This window comes from Schistocerca americana, chromosome 2 (assembly GCF_021461395.2).
Source record: "Schistocerca americana isolate TAMUIC-IGC-003095 chromosome 2, iqSchAmer2.1, whole genome shotgun sequence".
Taxonomy (NCBI): Eukaryota; Metazoa; Arthropoda; class Insecta; order Orthoptera; family Acrididae; genus Schistocerca; species Schistocerca americana.
The window spans coordinates 711,180,369-711,198,666 of record NC_060120.1 but is presented as its reverse complement, the minus strand read 5'-3'; the positions used below and the strand labels follow the sequence as shown (position 1 = coordinate 711,198,666).

At 40.9% G+C, this 18,298-nt stretch overlaps 1 protein-coding gene across 1 annotated transcript in view; it reads right to left on the bottom strand.

Annotated features, from left to right (window-relative positions):
• The window catches only part of LOC124596003 (translation machinery-associated protein 16 homolog), a 48,802-nt gene extending 30,996 nt beyond the window's left edge, over window positions 1-17,806 (bottom strand). The window contains exons 1-3 of the mRNA XM_047134953.1: window positions 17,732-17,806; window positions 13,898-13,989; window positions 1,139-1,279 (exon numbers count right to left, since the gene is read on the bottom strand). Of these exons, the coding sequence (XP_046990909.1) occupies window positions 1,139-1,279; window positions 13,898-13,989; window positions 17,732-17,791 (293 nt within the window). The 5' untranslated portion in view covers window positions 17,792-17,806. The remainder of the gene's footprint in view (window positions 1-1,138; window positions 1,280-13,897; window positions 13,990-17,731) is intronic.
• Between the last annotated feature and the right edge of the window lie 492 nt (window positions 17,807-18,298).

Genomic DNA, 18,298 nt, shown 5'->3' with positions numbered 1-18,298 from the left:
CAAACTTACAAACACACAAAATTCCACTTTAAGAATCATTTTGCTTGTACTGGAAACAAATTGATGCTTTCCAGCAACACTGGATGCCGCAGGAAAAATGTGAAGAGTAGCATTTGGTGTGGCTGACTCCTGCTACAAGTTGCAAGAAAGAAATTGCAAATATTTGCCAAAACACATGAGACAATGTGTCTGATGACTTTCCTAAGACACCTGGTATACACAAATAATGGTGTTTACCAATAAAAGCCTCTCTTTGGGATGTTCAACTTGTGTCTCTCAGTGGCTTGACTATAGTAAGGGAAGTTCTGGCAGAACATAAATAATTTGGGAGTAAAGTTCAGCCGTCTCCTTTACATTGATCTGAATGCCTTATGTCGTCCAAGCACTGACACATCAAATGAATTTCTGCATTTTGCCTTTGTGGCAGGTTCCTACTGATACCCAAATCTCATCAGCTTTAATGATGTTTTTGAGGAAACGACGGTCCACATTTTGCATTTCAATCTAGTCGCATCAGGCACCCACAAGTCATTTTTGTATGGAAGTCAAACCTTACAGACCAAACCTTGCAAACAACAATTTTCTCTTCTTGAAACTATTTTGAAGAATGTATTTACCATTTGATTTACAGACAGTTCATTGTTCCACTGTGATTTGTGATACAAGAGCACTCTCACACTATGACTGGTTAAATTCACATCTATTGTTTACTGTTATTGGTTTAAGCTGCAGTTACTGCACTGGCGTCCCTTGTACACCAGGGATAAAATCAGTGTCAGAACTTTTTGAAAAGACTCTGTACAACTCTTACACCAAACAACATTTATTGACAATGGCAACCATGGCCAATACTACAGCTGTGCTTTTTATAATCTAATGTGTACTGCATGCAGCAGGTTAACATGCCATATTCCACACCCAGTTCATGTACAAATGGTTTCTATTTCATAGCTATATGGAACCTCTGCACAAGGAATCTGGAAGAGGTTCCTTCTTATTGTAAACTTTAATTACAGTTAACTGAACAGTATAGAGTGTACGATACTGGTACAGTACAGAAACCCTTCACCAAGACAAAAAAATATGAGTGTCATACCATATACTACACATTTCATTTCAACTACAAATTAAACAATACCGTTCAATAAGTTCCATAAGCATTTCCGCTGTACACAGTGCAGCATTTGCATCGAGGTTGTCTTTGAACCATTGTAACTTCTCCCCCAGCAAATTCTGTCTTACTTGATGTATTAACTTAATCTTCTCACGTGCTGAGATCCTGTAGGATAAGAAAAAATATTTCCTCTTAGAACTGATGACAGTTATTCATTCTGAACACCAAAAAACAACCTGTATCTTAAGCTTCACTGTATTATAGACTTCATATTAGTAAAAATAATTCATTCATCCTCTGCTGAAAGCTGAGTGCTTTCTCCTGCCATGCTCCTATACTTCCAAATGAAGCTGTTAATATAAATTGCAGTCTTTACTATTCTCCTATCTTTTGGTAGGCACCTCCACAACAGAAATAAAATGCATACTATACGAATTAGTAGTTGATTAGTCATATGGCTTAATCTGAAGTAAAACACATATAGCACTATGATACAATAAAATGTACTGTCTTGCTATAAAGACTGAAACAGCCACTATGTTAACAAATTAAAAAAAAGGAAGAAAAAAAAGAGAAAATCTGATTAACAGAAGTCTTTGATACTGCTCTGCAAACTCTCAACCAAACTTTGCGACTTAACCAAGACCTCAGGCAATACTACAAATCAGTATGACTGATTCTGAATTCACATTTGTTAGCTTCACCAACTTAAACCAAACTATCACCTTTAAAACTATCCTACACTTCTCAGTATGCTACAGATTAGTCTGTCACAAAAACCTACATTACAAAAAATAATACAGAGATAAGAAAAATATAACCAGTGTTCTACTTGCACATATACAATGTCACATGCCACAACAGCGTCACATCAGGAGGAGGAGAGGACACGTGCTACCATCAGGTTCAGTTGACACAAAAAATTTGTAGCCTCCCACATGACACCAAAGCAACCTCTTTTTATTGAAACAAAATTCGGTCATACAGACAATACCCTATAACAATTTTCAACTCAAGAGAGGGCTAGTACCAAGCCCTTCCTCAAATGACAGTATCACACTTCACACACAGTGTAACATACTGAAGCACACATTATTTCTTTGTTTTCTGAGAGCACTAGAACATCACAATTATCCATCATTAACTACATAAATAGAACAATGACTGCACTAGGTATTGCTTTCAAATTGCTAATAATGGGAAGGAAAGTGGCAGTCATGGCATATTATCATAAACTGTCAAGATATTCATCAGAAATGACCAGACAGACCCATGGAAAATCTAAATCAAAATGGACAACTTTATAATTTAGATGCTGAACAAGTACTCATTGATACCAATACAGCATTCAACTAAAATCAAACTGTGCAGGTGCGCATAATTCACCTACCTCCAGCTTACAGGCTCCAATTACTGCACTGGGTAGTATTTACAGATCAGAGCGAAAAGCCCCTTAATTATAGAACTGTTGTCCAATTACAAAATACTATCACTCTGAAAAAGTGAGTGTGTCCAATTCGTACCCTAACTTTGTTGGTTTACAACATGAAGATTACAAATCATTATAGGATATAATGAAGTTCATTGTACAACTGTTCTTTGACCATCACCATTATCACTAAATTGAGGTTGTAGTGACAAGACTGATCTGTAGTGGAGTCTGAGTTGGGAAAGGCAATGAATATGCCATGAAAATTTTACCTCTACATGATACATTCTGTAGTAATATTTAAGTACCATATGAAACCCTACTTTCCCATCGCAGCCTGATATTTTTAAGTCTGTAGTATGTTTGGATGTGATTAATAACAAGAATACACTCACCTATACACTTCATTTCCTGCTGGAATCCCAACACTTTGATAGTTAAAATATGTGAGGCTTCACAACAGTCACAATACTGCTTGAAAGCATCACTGGTTAAAATGGGCAGGTAGTATCATATTCTTCAATATTTCATCCATGTGTTTCAATTACTTGAATGTGTACCAGTAATTAACTATTGAGATTACCCTGTAAAAGTAGCAAGGCTTTTTCCATGTCAGGTGGCAAAAACTGGAAGACGCTCCCAAATTGTCCGACTTCAGTTTTGATTTAGTTTGTATGGAATCTATTTAAGGGATCTGAATGCCTTTTTGCCAAGTTTCAACTCGTCTGTACCATGTGGTAGGCACTACAGTTGTTTTCACAATGGCCACTTTCTTTAGTCTATTGTTCTTGAAGTAATACAGCTGATTGTTTTTGCAACATTCCATACTGACTAAGTTTGATATTGACACAGAAATAACATAAATGAAGATCAAGCCACAATCTCTTTTCAAACTTTCTGAAAAAATTTATAACAACCTATTTTCCACATATTTTAACAAAAAATACATAGTGAGCAAAAGACACTGCAAACACAATCATTTATCAGTGTATATGTTAGGGTTCCACATCTACCTCTACGTGGATGTTCTGCAAATTACATTTAAGTGCCTGGCGCAGGATTCAATTTTCTATTATTCCAATATCAAACTAAAAAAACTCCTCCCGAACAGGCCATGAAGGCCCAACGGTACTAACTGGCTGTCGTGTCATCCTCATCCCATAGGTCTCACTGGATGCAGATATGGTGGGGCATGTTGTCAGCATACCACATTCCCAGTCGTATGTCAGTTTCCGAGACTGGAGCCACTACTTCTCGATCAAGTAGCTCCTCAGTCTGCATCGCAAGGGCTGAGTGCACCCCACTTGCCAACAGTGCTCAGCAAACTGAATGGTCACGCATCCAAGTGATAGCCCAGCCCGACAGTGCATAACTTCGGTGATCTGACAGTTTTACCACTGCAGCAAGGCCATTATGGCTCCAGTCTCTAACAGCACGCGGACAAATGAACACCTACAGCTTTCTGTGCAAGCTCCAATTTCGCTTATTTTATTATTATGATAATCTCTCCCTGTGTAGGTCGATGCCAACAAAATATTTTTGCATTCGGAGGAGAAAACTGGTGATTGAAATTTTGTGAGAAGATTCTGCCACAGTGAAAATGTCTTGGTTTTAATGCCCACCCCAAACCCTGTATCATTTCAGTGACCCCTCCCCTATTTCACAATAATACAAAATGTGCTTCCCTTCTTTGAACTATTTTGATATACTCCGTTAGTCCTATTTAGGGAGGATCCCACACCACACAGCAGTATTGTGGAAGAGGACAGACAAGCATAGTGTAGACAGTTTCTTTAGTAGATCTGTTACATTTTGTAAGTGCCCTTCCAATAAAACACAGTCTTCAGTGAGCCTTGCCCACAACATTTTCTGTGTGTTCCTTGCAATTTAAGTTGTTCGTAATTGTAATTCCAAGGTATTAAGTTGAACTTATGGCCTTTAGATCTGACTGATATATCACGCAACCAAAGTTTAACAGATTCCTTTTAGCACTCATAAGGATGACCTCCCTTTTCATTATTTAGGGTCAATTGCCAATTTTTGCACAATACAGATATGTCTTCTAAATCATTTTGCAACTTGTTTTGATCTTCTGATGACTTTACTAGACGATAAATGACAGCATCGTCTGCAAACAACGAAAGACGGCTACTCAGACTGGCTCCTAAATCATATAGATAAGGAACAGCAAAGGGCCTATAACGCTACCTGGGGGAATGCCAGAATCACATTAGTTTTACTCTAAGACTTTCCATCAATTACTACAAACTGTGCTTTTTCCGACATGAATCCATGAATACAGTCACATGACAGATGATATTCCATAAGCACGCAATTTCACTACAAGCTGCTTGTGTGGTATAGTGTCAAAAGCCTTCTGGAAATCTAGAAATACAAAATAATTTCAAATTCCTTATCAATAGCACTCAATACTTCATGTGAGTAAAGAGCTAGTTGTGTTTCACAAGGACAATGTTTTCTAAACCCATGTTGACTGTGTGTCAATACACGAAGTAATTCATAATGTTAGAACACAATATATGTTCCAAAATCCTGTTGCATATTGACGTTAATGATATGACCCATTGCTTGTGTCTTGCTGCTAGCCTATTTCACATACGACTCTTTGGATTTTCTGTCAGGTTTCGAGACAAAGTTTCGTTGTGGAAACTATTATAAACATCTCACATTGAAGTCCGCACTAAATTTCGAACTTCTGTAAAAGTTCGCCAATCTTGGAGATTTTGCGTCCATTTAAATTTGGCATGTTTGTCTCGTTGTTTCTGCAACAACATTCTGATCCATTTTGTGTACCAAGGAGGATCAGTTCCGTCGTTTGTTAATTTATTTGGTATAAGTCTCAATTGCTGCCGATACTGTTTCTTTGAATTCACGCCACACCTGGTCTACACTTACACTGTTCATTTGGGAGGAGTGGAGATTGTCTCTCAGGAAGGTGTCAAGTGAATTTTTATCTGCTTTTTTTAAATTTAATATGTATATTTTTCATTTATTTTTGGAGGATTTGGGGATTACAATATTCAGTCTTGCTACAACAATCCTGTTTTCACTAACCCCTGTATCCATTTTTTATGCATACCTCCAGATTTAAACACGTATTTTCACCAACATATTGAGGATAAATTAAAGTCACCACCAACTATAACTGTACGAGATGGGTACTTGTTTGAAATTAAACTCAAGTTTCCTTTTAACCTTTCAGCAATTTTATCATCTGAATTGGTAGGTTGGCAAGAGGATCCAATTATTATTTATTCCAGTTGCCAATAATGACCTCTGCCCATAGTAACTCACAGGAATTATCAGCTTCAATTTTGCTAAAAGATAAACTACTAACAGCAACAAACATGCCACTCCCAACTGTGTTTAGCCTAGCCTCTCAGAACAGTTAGGTTCTTTGCAAACATTTCGGCTGAACTATCTCTGGCTTTAGCCAGCTTTCAGTTCCTATAATAGTTTGAACATCTATTAGTGCTTGGAGCTCTGGTAGCTTCCCAAAACAGCTACAACAATTTACAACTGTTATACTGATGGTTCATGTATCTACGTTCTTCATGTATTCGGCCTGCATCCTTTGAGACTGAAGCCCTTTTTGTATTTTCGCAAGATCTTCTAACTTAAATACCACAAAGTCCATGCCCCACAACCCCTGCTACCCATGTAGCCACCTCCTGCAAGTAGTGCACTCTTGACCTATTCAGCAGAACCTGAAACCCAATCATCCCATGGTGCAAGTCAAGGAATCTGCAGCCTATACTGTCGGAGAACCACCCGAGTCTCTGAGTCAGACCCTCCCGTCAGCTCTGTACCAGAGATCTGCAATCGGTCTTGTCAACTATGCTGCAAATGGTGAGCTCTGCTTTCATCTATCAAGCAAGACTGGCAGGTTTTACCACTTCTGTTAGCCACTTCAAACCAGAGAATCTCTTCCAATCCCAAGTGACACATCATCGGTACCAACATAAGCCATCACCTGCAGTTGGCTACACCCTGCGCTTTTCATGGCATCCGGAAGGACCCATTCCACATCTGGAATGACTCCACCAGGTATGCACACTGAGTTCTATCATCTATCTGTAATGGCCCATCTCCTGTAACAACATACTACCACTACCACGTGACTCAGTTCTCAGCTATCTGGATATTAAAGATACAAACCATATCAACAATTTTTTATCTGTAGGAAAGGGCCATAAGGATAATAATTTTGTTGATTACAATTGTGCGGGGGTAAGAGAGATTTTGGCTTTTTTTACTTTCCTGTGTTTTTTAAATTTATTCTGAAGGAACGAATTACGTAATTTTTTTGTTAGTTGTATTTTCGTTTACAATGGGTATTAGTTTGAGGTGCGCAGTGAATTTGCAGAGAGGGGGGGGGGGGTGAGAAATGGGTGGTATTTATGTTTTTTGTTATTCAGCAGAGAGAGAGAGAGAGAGAGAGAGAGAGAGAGAGAGAGAGAGAGAGAACAACCATGTGTTTGTGGCGCCAGCTAAGATTTGTGTGTCATCTGACTGGTTGGTATGTGACACATGCAATACATGTGTTTATGTGCATGACTGCGTTTTTCTTTTATACTGAAGTTTGAAATTGGTGTTAATGTAATTTTTTATGGGTCTTTGGGTTGTTACGTTCATTGTAGGTAATTATATACGAGTCTGACTGGTGCATATGTGGCGTCTGTTTCACCAACACTGACAAGGATAAGTTTTCAATATTAGCTGTATCAGCAAGTTTTGGTTTTGTGGTACTGTGAATTTCATTTTAGATATATAGATCCAGTAAAATGTCCAATGCCAAGGTGCCGAGCTATGTGTAGTTTTGTGAAATTTGTGTTAGCTATATACAGTTCTTGCAAAACAATTAGCTCTTTAGGTGGTGGTGGTTGTTGGGATGTTTAAGGGGGACTAAACAGCGAAGGTCATCAGTCCCCCATTCCAAAAACTGGCGAGCCGAAAATCGGCGGAGCAGGTAAAAACCAAAGGGGGGAGGAGACGCCACCCCAGGCGCTAAGAGAACACAAATGCAGCAACAAACACTACAGACAAGAAGAGTACAGATGAACACCAGACAGAAAGAAACAGAAGAAAAGAAGATTGCCGGAGACTGGTTGACTGACCACGAGAACAAAAAAAGGGAAAGAGTCAACCATCCGACGACACACCAAATCAGCAAGAAATATGGAGAGACGCGAGGACAAAAGACACAGAAAGGGAAAGGTGCAGGACCTCCCTAAAGGGAACCATAAAAAGGACTACCACGGATAAAATTTAAAACGTCATCAGCCATGGAGGCATCGTCACATAAAACCAAAGGCAAAGTGCCCGGGAGATTAAAAGACTGCCGGAGGGTGCGCAGTCGGGGACACTCCAACAAAATGTGGGCGACCGTCAGCCGAGACCCACACCGACACAGGGGGGGATCCTCCTGACGCCAAAGATGACCGTGCGGCAGGTAGGTATGGCCGATGCGCAGCCGACACAGGATGACAGAGTCCCTGCGAGAAGCCCGCAGGGAGGAGCGCCACACATCGGTCGTCTCCTTGACAGCCCGCAGTTTATTCGGGGATGTCATGCCACGCCACTCAGCAGTCCACATCCCAAGTACCTTACGGCGCAACACCAGCTGCTGATCGCGAGCCGTGAGGCCGATCTCCAAAGCTGGGGCGTCGATCGCCCCTTTGGCCAGCCTGTCAACACGTTCGTTCCCCGGGATGCCAACGTGACCTGGCGTCCAAACAAAGACCACCGAACGACCAGAACGGGTAATGGCGGAAACAGACTCCTGAATAGAGGATACCAGAGGAGAAGAGGGATAGCAGCGGTCGATGGCCTGGAGGCTGCTCAGGGAGTCACTGCAGATGACGATGGACGTACCTGAGCAGAAACGCATATGCTCAAGAGCGCACAAGATGGCCACCAGCTCTGCAGTAAAAGTACTGCAGCCAGCCGGCAAGGAGCGCTGCTCAACATGGGCAGCGTGAGAAAAAGCGTAGGCAGTGCGACCATCAACCAGGGAACCATCAGTGTAGACAGTCTCTCAGCCCGAAAATGAGGCGAGGAGTGCAAGGAAACGGCGACGGAGGGCCACAGGCGGAACCGAGTCCTTGGGTCCTCGCGCCAAGTCCAGACGGACGGACGCACGGGGCAAGCACCAGAGAGGCGTAGGTGCACGGACTCGGAAGGGAGGCAGAAGAGGGAATGACCCCAGTTCCGACAGCAGGGACTGGACGCGGACAGCTATGGAAAGCCCAGACCTAGGTCGTCGTTCGGGCAGATGGAGGACCATGGCAGGGAAAAGCAGGCGACGATTGGGATGGCCCGGCGAGCAATGCACGTGGACAGCATAGTCGGCGGGCAGTCGATGGCGGCGAATCCGCAGCGGGGGAACCCCGGCCTCCACCAGTAGACTATCCACGGGGCTCGTACGAAAAGCGCCAGTTGCAAGCCGAACCCCACAGTGGTGTATGGGGTCTAACAATGTCAACACGGAGGGTGGCTCAGGCAGCGGAGCGCGTTGAGGTGCCGCCAGCACTTTTGCTTCAGCTGAGTAATATGAGGAACCCATGTGAGCCGGGCATCAAAGACGAGTCCTAAGAAGCGGCAAGTGTCCACCACTTCAAGCAGGTGGCCGTCAAAGTAAAGTTCAGGATGACGGTGGACTGTCCGACGCCTGCAGAAGTGCGTAACTCGAGTCTTGGCTGCAGAGAACTGAAAACCATGAGTCAGAGCCCATGATGCTGCCTTGCGAACGGCTACTTGCAGCCTGCGTTCGGCGACTCCCATAGTCGTGGAGCTAAAGGAGATGCAGAAGTCGTCGGCATACAAAGAAGGAGACACCGACGACCCCACCGCCAGTGGGTCCGCACCGGGCTTCAAGATGGGGACAATAAGACCCTCTCTCCATTGCGACGGGAGCATGCCCTCGCTCCAAATGCGGTTAAAAATGGTGAGGATGTGTCTCTGGCAGTCCCTGGAGAGATGCTTCAGCAGCTGCGCGTGGATGCAGTCTGGTCCTGGTGCTGTATCAGGGCAATCACCGAGGGCAGCGAGGAATTTCCTCTCGCTGAAAGGAGCATTGTATTTTTCAGAACGATGCGTGTGGAATGATAACGGCACCTGCTCGGCTCGCTCCTTTAGAGAGCAAGGCGTTCAGCAATGGCGGCAGCGTCCGTGCACACAGCACCGTCCAAGGAGATCCCAGGGACACCCATAGGGGTCTGATATCCACAAATCCGCCGGATCCGGGACCACATGAGCGAGGGGGAGACACGTGAGCCCAAGGATGAGACATACCTCTCCCAGCACTCCTGCTTACCCCGTGCAATAAGACGACGGGCCAAGGCACGAAGCCTCTTAAAGGCGATGGTGGTTGTTTGAGCCACTTGCGGGTGTCTGCTGTGCCACTGGTCGGGAGTTGCAAAGGGAGGTCCACAAGGGACCCCTTCCTTGCGAGAGGAGCCGAAGAAGACTTACATTTCCCCGGCTGGGAAGGGGGAACTGATGTCCCCGAGTGTTGGGGGTGGGGGGGGGGAGCTGTTGCTCCTGAAGTAGATGGAGCAGGAGCAACAGGTTGTGAAGGGCCCCCCCACAAGCAAGGGGGCTGGTGGATTCTGACCGACCTTAGAGCTGATTCGGGACGATGGGAGAACCGTCGTGGCAGCAGCGGCGTAAGTTGACGTCATTGCCACAAGATGGAGCCGCTCATATTTCCGCCTGGCCTCGGTGTAGGTCAGGTGGTCCAGAGTCTTATATTCCATTATCTTCCTTTCCTTCTGGAAGATCCTACAGTCCGGTGAGCAGGGGGAATGGTGTTCTCCGCAGTTAACACAGATAGGAGGCGGGACACATGGAGTATCGGGATGGGAAGGACGGCCACAATCTCGACAGGTGATGCTGGAAGTACAGCGAGATGACGTGTGCCCGAACTTCCAGCACTTAAAACACCGCATCGGAGGAGGGATATATGGCTTCACATCACAACGGTAAACAATCACCTTAACCTTTTCGGGTAAGACATCACCCTCGAAGGCCAAGATGGAGGCACCGGTGGCTACCTGATTATCCCTCGGACCCCGATGGACGCGCCGGACGAAGTAATTAGCTCTTTACTCGCACAAAGTATTGAGTGCTACTGACACGGGATTTCAAATTGATTCCATATTTTTGTATTTCTGGAAGGCTTTTGCCACTGTACTGCACAAGCAGCTTGTAGTGAAATTGCGTGCTTTTGGAATATCGTCTCACTTATGTGACCCTGGATTCGTGATTTCCTGTCAGAGGGGTCACAGTTCATAGTAATTGATGGAAAGACATCGGGTGAAACAGAAGTGATTTGTAACATTCCCCTTTGCTGTTTCTTATCTATATAAATGATTTGAGAGACAATCTGAGCAGCCGTCTTAAGTTGTTTGCATATGATGCTGTCGTTTATTGACTAGAAAAGTCGTCAGAAGATCAAAATAAATTTCAAAATTATTTATAAAACATACCTGTATGATGCAAAAATTGGAAATTTACCCTAAATAACAAAAAGTGTGTGGTCATCCACCAAAGTGCTAAAAGGAATCCCTTAAACTCTGGTTACAAGAAAGACCAGTCAAATCTAAAAGGCCGTATTTTCAACTAAATACCTTGGAATTACAATTACAAACAACTTAAATTGGAAGAAACACACAGAAAATGTTGTAAGGAAGGCTAAACAAAGACTGTGTTTTATTGGCAGGACACCTAGAAAATGTAACAGATCTACTAAGGAGACTACCTACACTACACTTGTCCGTCACCTTTTAGAATACTGCTGCACGGTGTGGGATCCTTACCAGATAGGACTGACGGAGTACATCGAAAAAGTTCAAACAAGCGCAGCATGTTTTGTATTATTGCAAATTAAGGGAAGGAGTGTCACTGAAACATACAGGGTTTGGGATAGACACCATTAACACAAAGGCGATTTCGTTGCGGAGGAATCTTCTCACGAAATTCCCATCACCAACTTTCTCCTTCGAATGTGAAAATACTTTTTGACGCTGACCTACAAAGGGAGAAACAACCACCATAATAAAATAAGGGAAATCAGAGCTCATAAGGCAAGATATAGTTGTTTGTTGTTTCTGTGCACTGTACAAGAGTGGAACAATAGAGAATTGTGAAGGTGGTTCGATGAACCCTCCGTCAGGCACTTAAATGTGATTTGCAGAGTATCCAAGTAGATGTAGATACAGTGGGTCAAGTGAAATTTTCAGCGTTGGTTTTTGATGCTATGTTTGGGTTTGCTGTCTGTATTAACGCTATATAGGTCAAATGAAACTTCCTATGGTATTTTCTCACCCTCCAAGCTTTTTTATTGTGGTTTTGTTGACAGTTGAGCATTTCATTTGCTTGATTTTTGTGTATCTGTTTCAGTACGTCTTCATTATTAGGATTGCCATATATAGTTTGTCCACACCTAAGACACCCCCCCCCCCCCCTTCCCATATTCCTGCAACTATCCCATCATTTTCTTGTCATCTATATAATTAAATATATTTCATATTATTTGTGGCTGTTTGTGTGTGTCATGTGTGACACTGTCACTATACTGTGTATGCATGAAATAGCAATGTCAGCCACCTCGACGACATCGTAGATCAAACTTGATGGGTGGTATCATAAGCTTTGGTTAGCCCATGTATAGTGGATGAAAAAACTTATCATTCTCCCAAATTAAACATATCACACACCATGAGATGATGCTGACTCAGTTTTTCAGGCAGACTGAGAGCAGGACAGACTGAGGGCATAGCTGCACCTTTACTGTCTGAAGTGAGTTTTCCGAACAGACTGGAGGGACTGTAAGGAGCATAACAGCATGTTTGTGATCCCGGAATCATCAGTGGGTGTCACTAGTGTGTGCAGCACAAGACTGTTTTATAATATAAGTTATCTGGTGCAAATTAAAGAACACTGTACAATAGGAACCAAGCAAATGAGGCAGTGTAGTTGTTGGAACACTGAACCCATTCAGGAGGATGGCAATTGCTCTGTCTAACCATCGTGATTTTGGTTTTCTTTATTTCATGCAAATGCTGGAACTGTTTCTTTAGCAAGGCCAAGGTCGACTACCTCTCCTACACTCACATAAAAATACTTATTTATTCTATGTGCATGTGTATTTTGAGTTATTGACTTCCTCTGTATTTTGATGAAAAATGCTGTATCACTCTGACAGCGTCAAACAAATAAATAGATCAAAGTTTAGTGTATTTGGAACTTTTGAAAGCTATAAAAAAACAAACATCTTAGAAATGTTCAGCATTCAACCATATTTACAAATTAATTTTGTGATGTGAATGTAAAATGACTCATTTCACATCATTGTGATTTATCATGCAAAATAATACATGGAACATGAAACTAACAAACTAACTCTAAAAGTTTGATAGCATAAACATAGTCCACGCATTTGTAGGAAAGTTCAGAATTCACTAATTTTCTGACAGACATATACACAAACACTGATAAAAGACCTTTATCTAGTGCCATTTAGTATCTACCTGGTTGTCGTCAAAATGCAGGGACAATTTGTCATGAGAAATGTTTTCAGTAAGTACGAATAGAGACTGTGATAGTGGCAACACTTTCTGGTTTCCATTTATATTCGGTGAAAAAATTTGCATCACAACAGCATTCTGAGGGTACTATAGTCCATATGATAGAACATGAGCCCTGACATTTAAAGTGGGCTTCTTAGGGCTGCTGCTTTGCGCACCTATCGCAAACAATCATGTAATGTCATTTTGTATGAATGTCTATAAAGTACTGCTGTTTTGCCACAGTTCTATGCGTGACTACAATTTTTAGGCACATAGCTTCAGTACCACATGCAGCCTTTTTTTGCTTTGCAACCGTAAGCTGGCAGAAGTCAGCAACAGTGGCCTACATAACTTCAGGATTCCTTCGAGTGCTTCCAGTTACAAAGAAAGTGGCCCTTGTGAACACAGCTCTGGTAATTACAGAAACAGATGGAGCTGAAACAATTCCATAAGGATTCTCCATGGCTACACTACTGCTTTATCGAAAAAATCTAAGTGTGTGTGTGTGTGTGTGTGTGTGTGTGTGTGTGTGTGTGTGTGTGTGTGTTTTTGAAAGACTACACTGCACTTGAGACGTATGAGAATCTCACACCTGAAAGTTCATTAATTTCACACTTATAAATTTGGTCACACTGTGAAGAGAGACGCTAAGAAACTATTCTGATTTTAAATAAGTGGCAGGTCCAATAATTTGTGCAACACAATAACAACAAAAATAATAATACATTATAGTGTTGACACTGTCAATAAAAAAGTGGTTACCTGCTTATCTTCTTTGTAAGCTGCTGGGCTTTTCGGCTTCTTGGATGGATAACTTTTGTGAGCTTCTTTAGATCATTCTGAATTGATTTAGGCTGAAAGAAATCAACTCACTTTGTATTTTTGACATTGCTGCAGTTTCAGACTGACGCATTCACAGAATGAAAGACATAAAAAAAAAATGGCGTGAAGGTGAAGTAAATTAGTTAAATGAGTCAGCATCTAGTAACAGCAGTAGGAATAGAGAATACAGAATAACAGTGGTTAACTAGCATCCCATTTACAACGAAGCAGAAGCTTGGATTTATAAAGGAAATTGGCCGTCTCCTTTTCAAACATCCATTCTTGCATTTGCCTTATGATCTAGGTAAACCACATATAATCTAAATTTGGATGACTGGATGGAGATTTTAACGACTCATTTTCATTGCAGATCTAGAGTCTTAACCTCGCTTCATACATAAAGGGACTGAGACAGAGAGAGAGAGAGAGAGAGAGAGAGAGAGAGAGAGAGAGAGAGAGAGAGAGAGAGAGAGAGAGAGAGAGGGGGGGGGGGGGGGGGAGGATAAATTCTAGTGTCCGATTCCACTTGTCGGCTTTGACAAATGACATCATACCTAAGACAAAGACACTGCATGGAGGCAATCTATGACAGGAACAGATCATACTCATAAACAAATGAAGCATGTGATAAAATTACTCACATTTAACGTGATTATTATTTACACACAATTACATCCAAACGAGTTTAAGATAAAGAAAATAAATAAGAACAAGATTAAAAAAATTATGTCAGATTAGAATTATTACCATAACTGATGTGAGTAGAGGGCTGCAGACAGCCATTAAATGCATTACAGAACAATGCATGGGGAAATCATACCATCATAAAATTGCATTAATTTTCGTATTAAGCATTCATTCAAATGGAAGAAACACAGGAAAGTTGGGGCTTTGGACAGGGAGAAACAAAATTGCAAGAGAAAAATGGGAAAATAAAGCGAATGATAAATAAGAATTACTAACATGAAATATGGAGAAACCAGCACCCTAAATCCTAAAAGAAGCAGTTACACAAGTAAGGAAAATCCATAGAACGTAACAAATACTGGAATCGATAACTAGAGCTGACATATATATATATATATATATATATATATATATATATAATGAGGTCAATTCTAGTTACCGATTCCAATATTATTACCTTTTTCGCAGAAGTTCAGATGGCAATTACAAGTGCAGAAATTGCATTAGATTTAGCACACGCCCTGAAGAAACAATCTAATCAATGAACCATCGAATAACTGGAATCAGTAACTAGAATTGACCTATACAAGTCATCAGTTCCAGTTACAGACTTCAACTATTCAACCGTAAAATGGTGGGAGTTGGTAACTGGGATTGACCTATATATGGAAAAACGATTTACATAATGAACCATGGACTGTTTGGAATCTGTAACTACAACTGACCTATATGCCTAAATTCCAGTTATCAGTTCCACACTTTCCCTGGTAAGTAACATATCAATATGTCAATTACAGTCACTGATTCCACAAACCATTATTTTTCAACGTCTTTGCAGTAATTATGTGCAGTATTACATTGTAGGATTTCTATTTCACTGTTACTTTCTGTACTACTGCAATAAATAAATTGTTGGACATGGCAGTACATAGAGGAAAGAAGCAATGGAAAGAAACATGGACAAAAGAATTCTCCTATGTAGGACAAATTTACTAATCCATTTCAAAGAACTTATTGTCCAAAGTAGTAAAGAAAACATTTCCAAAAATGAAAAGCTCTAAAAACACACTTAAATAAATAAAACATAAGAATAACAGAACCTTGGAACCGATAACTATGCTAAAAATAATTCACACCAGCTGCAATAGCTCAAAAATGACTAACGATAGAATTTGTACCTCAGCAAAGAAAGTAAAATTGACAGAAGTACAGCAAAAACATCGAAATTAAAAATGTAAAATTGGCTACATGAAAAGAAACTTACCACATATGAACTTCCAAAGGAGTGAAAGCTCAAGGCTGACAAGAACAACAAAAAATGGACATAACAAGAAATAATTATATTATGAGATCAAAGTATAACAAAATATGCTAAAACCAGAATAACTTGTAAAAAATTAATAAGAAACACTAACTGCCAGCCACAGAAGAAGCACCACCTAAATCAATTCATCCCCACCATCAGCCCCTAACCGTATGCTAAATTTTAAAATAAAAAAGCCAAATGATATCACAAGTCAATCATATAAAGCTGCAGGCACAAGGTACAACAAGCCGACCCTCGCCCCACCATTGTACCCAAAAAAATATTAACACAACAGAAAACCTTCCCCCCCCCCCCTCAGAGAAATCAGGAAAGTACCAAACCCACAGATCATGAAAAAATATGAAACCCACCCACACCTAACTAACAACACGAGCATTGCATATTTTGCTGACCATTTTCATAAATACTAGAAATACACAATAACCTTTAGAAATGCTCTTCCTCCAACAGTATTCATCCAAATGGCCATGCAACACTGAAATCTTTCTCTTTCCCACTCGACAAGAGATTGTACAGCCAGCCCCCCCCCCCCCCCCCCCCAATAACCCTCAATAGTATTTGCAACTGCCCCCATCTTGTGGTCTTTAAACTCAATGTAGTGATTTACAACCTAATGATAACACCTGTCCCCAACTCCTAGGAAACAAACCCTTCTAACATTACCATTGAACTTTCTCCTACAAATTCTTCAATTTAAGAGGCTAACACTGCGTTCATAGAATTTGGAATGACCCTAAATACAATATCAGCACAATCCCACTAAGAAATTATTACTCCAAAAAACCAAAACCCAACAACCTCATGCTCCCTTTCGTACTTTTTCTTTCCAAAATGTGACTCTTCTACTTCAACTTTAACCAGGATGGCTACGCAAACTTAAGGGCGGGGGGAATTCCCCAGAACTCCAGGAATGGGCAACCAGATAGAAACGGCCTCATAAGAAGTCCCTAATAAATTAATGTTGAGCATGTAGGTGGTAGGAGCAACACTCAGTAACTAAAAGTTGGCGGAGAAAAGGTCGGATGATGTGTGTCATGATATATAACAACCTTATTCCACTAGTACTACAGTGTACAGGAAAGTAATCAATTAGAACCTGGTCTGATAGAAACTGAAGAGCACATGAAGGTATGGTACAGTTACAGTGTGTGAATGAAATGCCACTTAATAGGAAACAAAGAACATTTTTCGAAAGCTCTATAATGGATAACGTGATTCAGAGTGTTTAATAGGAAAAAGGTCTTTAAGATTGTGGAAAGTGCACAAAACATTAAGATGCTTGGACAGCGCAAACTGGCAGTCTCAAAGCCAAAAACCATTTATGGTAAAACTTACGAAGGCAAGACTACCACTATTTCTGCGGAACTATGTCACACAAACCCCGGAAATAGTTAAATCGCTACACTGCTCCGTATAATACTGACAGTAACTACCACCACTCTGCAGAAATTACTACGAAAATGGGTTATACATCAATACCTTGAACATGATACGAAATAAATGCTTCGACCAATCACTTCCCATTACATGCAAGAAATAAGTGAAAATAGTAATAAAGACCATGAACAACCATGAATATTCCATGGAAACGTTTACGTCTCTTTCTTCTAATTTGACATCAATAATCACAATCATTTCAATTCAGCTAGCGCTACCAGAAACCTTCAGCTTAAATTCTTCATTCCTAAGCAAATATGTGAGATAACTAATTAACAGAGTGTGTTTGAAAATGAATTGTTTACACGCTTTCAGCAACATACCATTTTTACAGTACTTAAATCACGCACGTACGACACAAACACACGTGACTCACATTTCATTAAGTCAGAGACTATATTCCATTTCGGACGTAGACTTTGGAATTATAATTTATGGGTGTTTACTCCAATATTCCTGGCAAAGTTTCTGATTTTAAAATAAATAGAGACCTAGGTTCCATCAAGCATCACTGCTATTCCATTTCAAAAACTGTAAAGCAATATTGCACTTCCTTAAATACAATTATTTAGATTTGCTACAATAAAACATTTTCAAACGAAATGTATCTATGAAATTATATTACGATAGTTATTACTAAATATTGCCGCATAAGTATTTGTATATGACTTTTTACATGAGATTATGAGACTATGAAGGCTGGAAACTTGCCCTATTACAAACTGAGTTTACCATGCGAATTTACGCAATACTTGCAATTGCTTACGTTTCGATATTTTTGCTCATATATATAATTATTCAGGGAGTCCTGATTTATATCTGGTTTCATCTTTCTCACAACAATCGATTCTAACATCAGAGCGAACGAGGCAAAGTCAAATCGGATACCG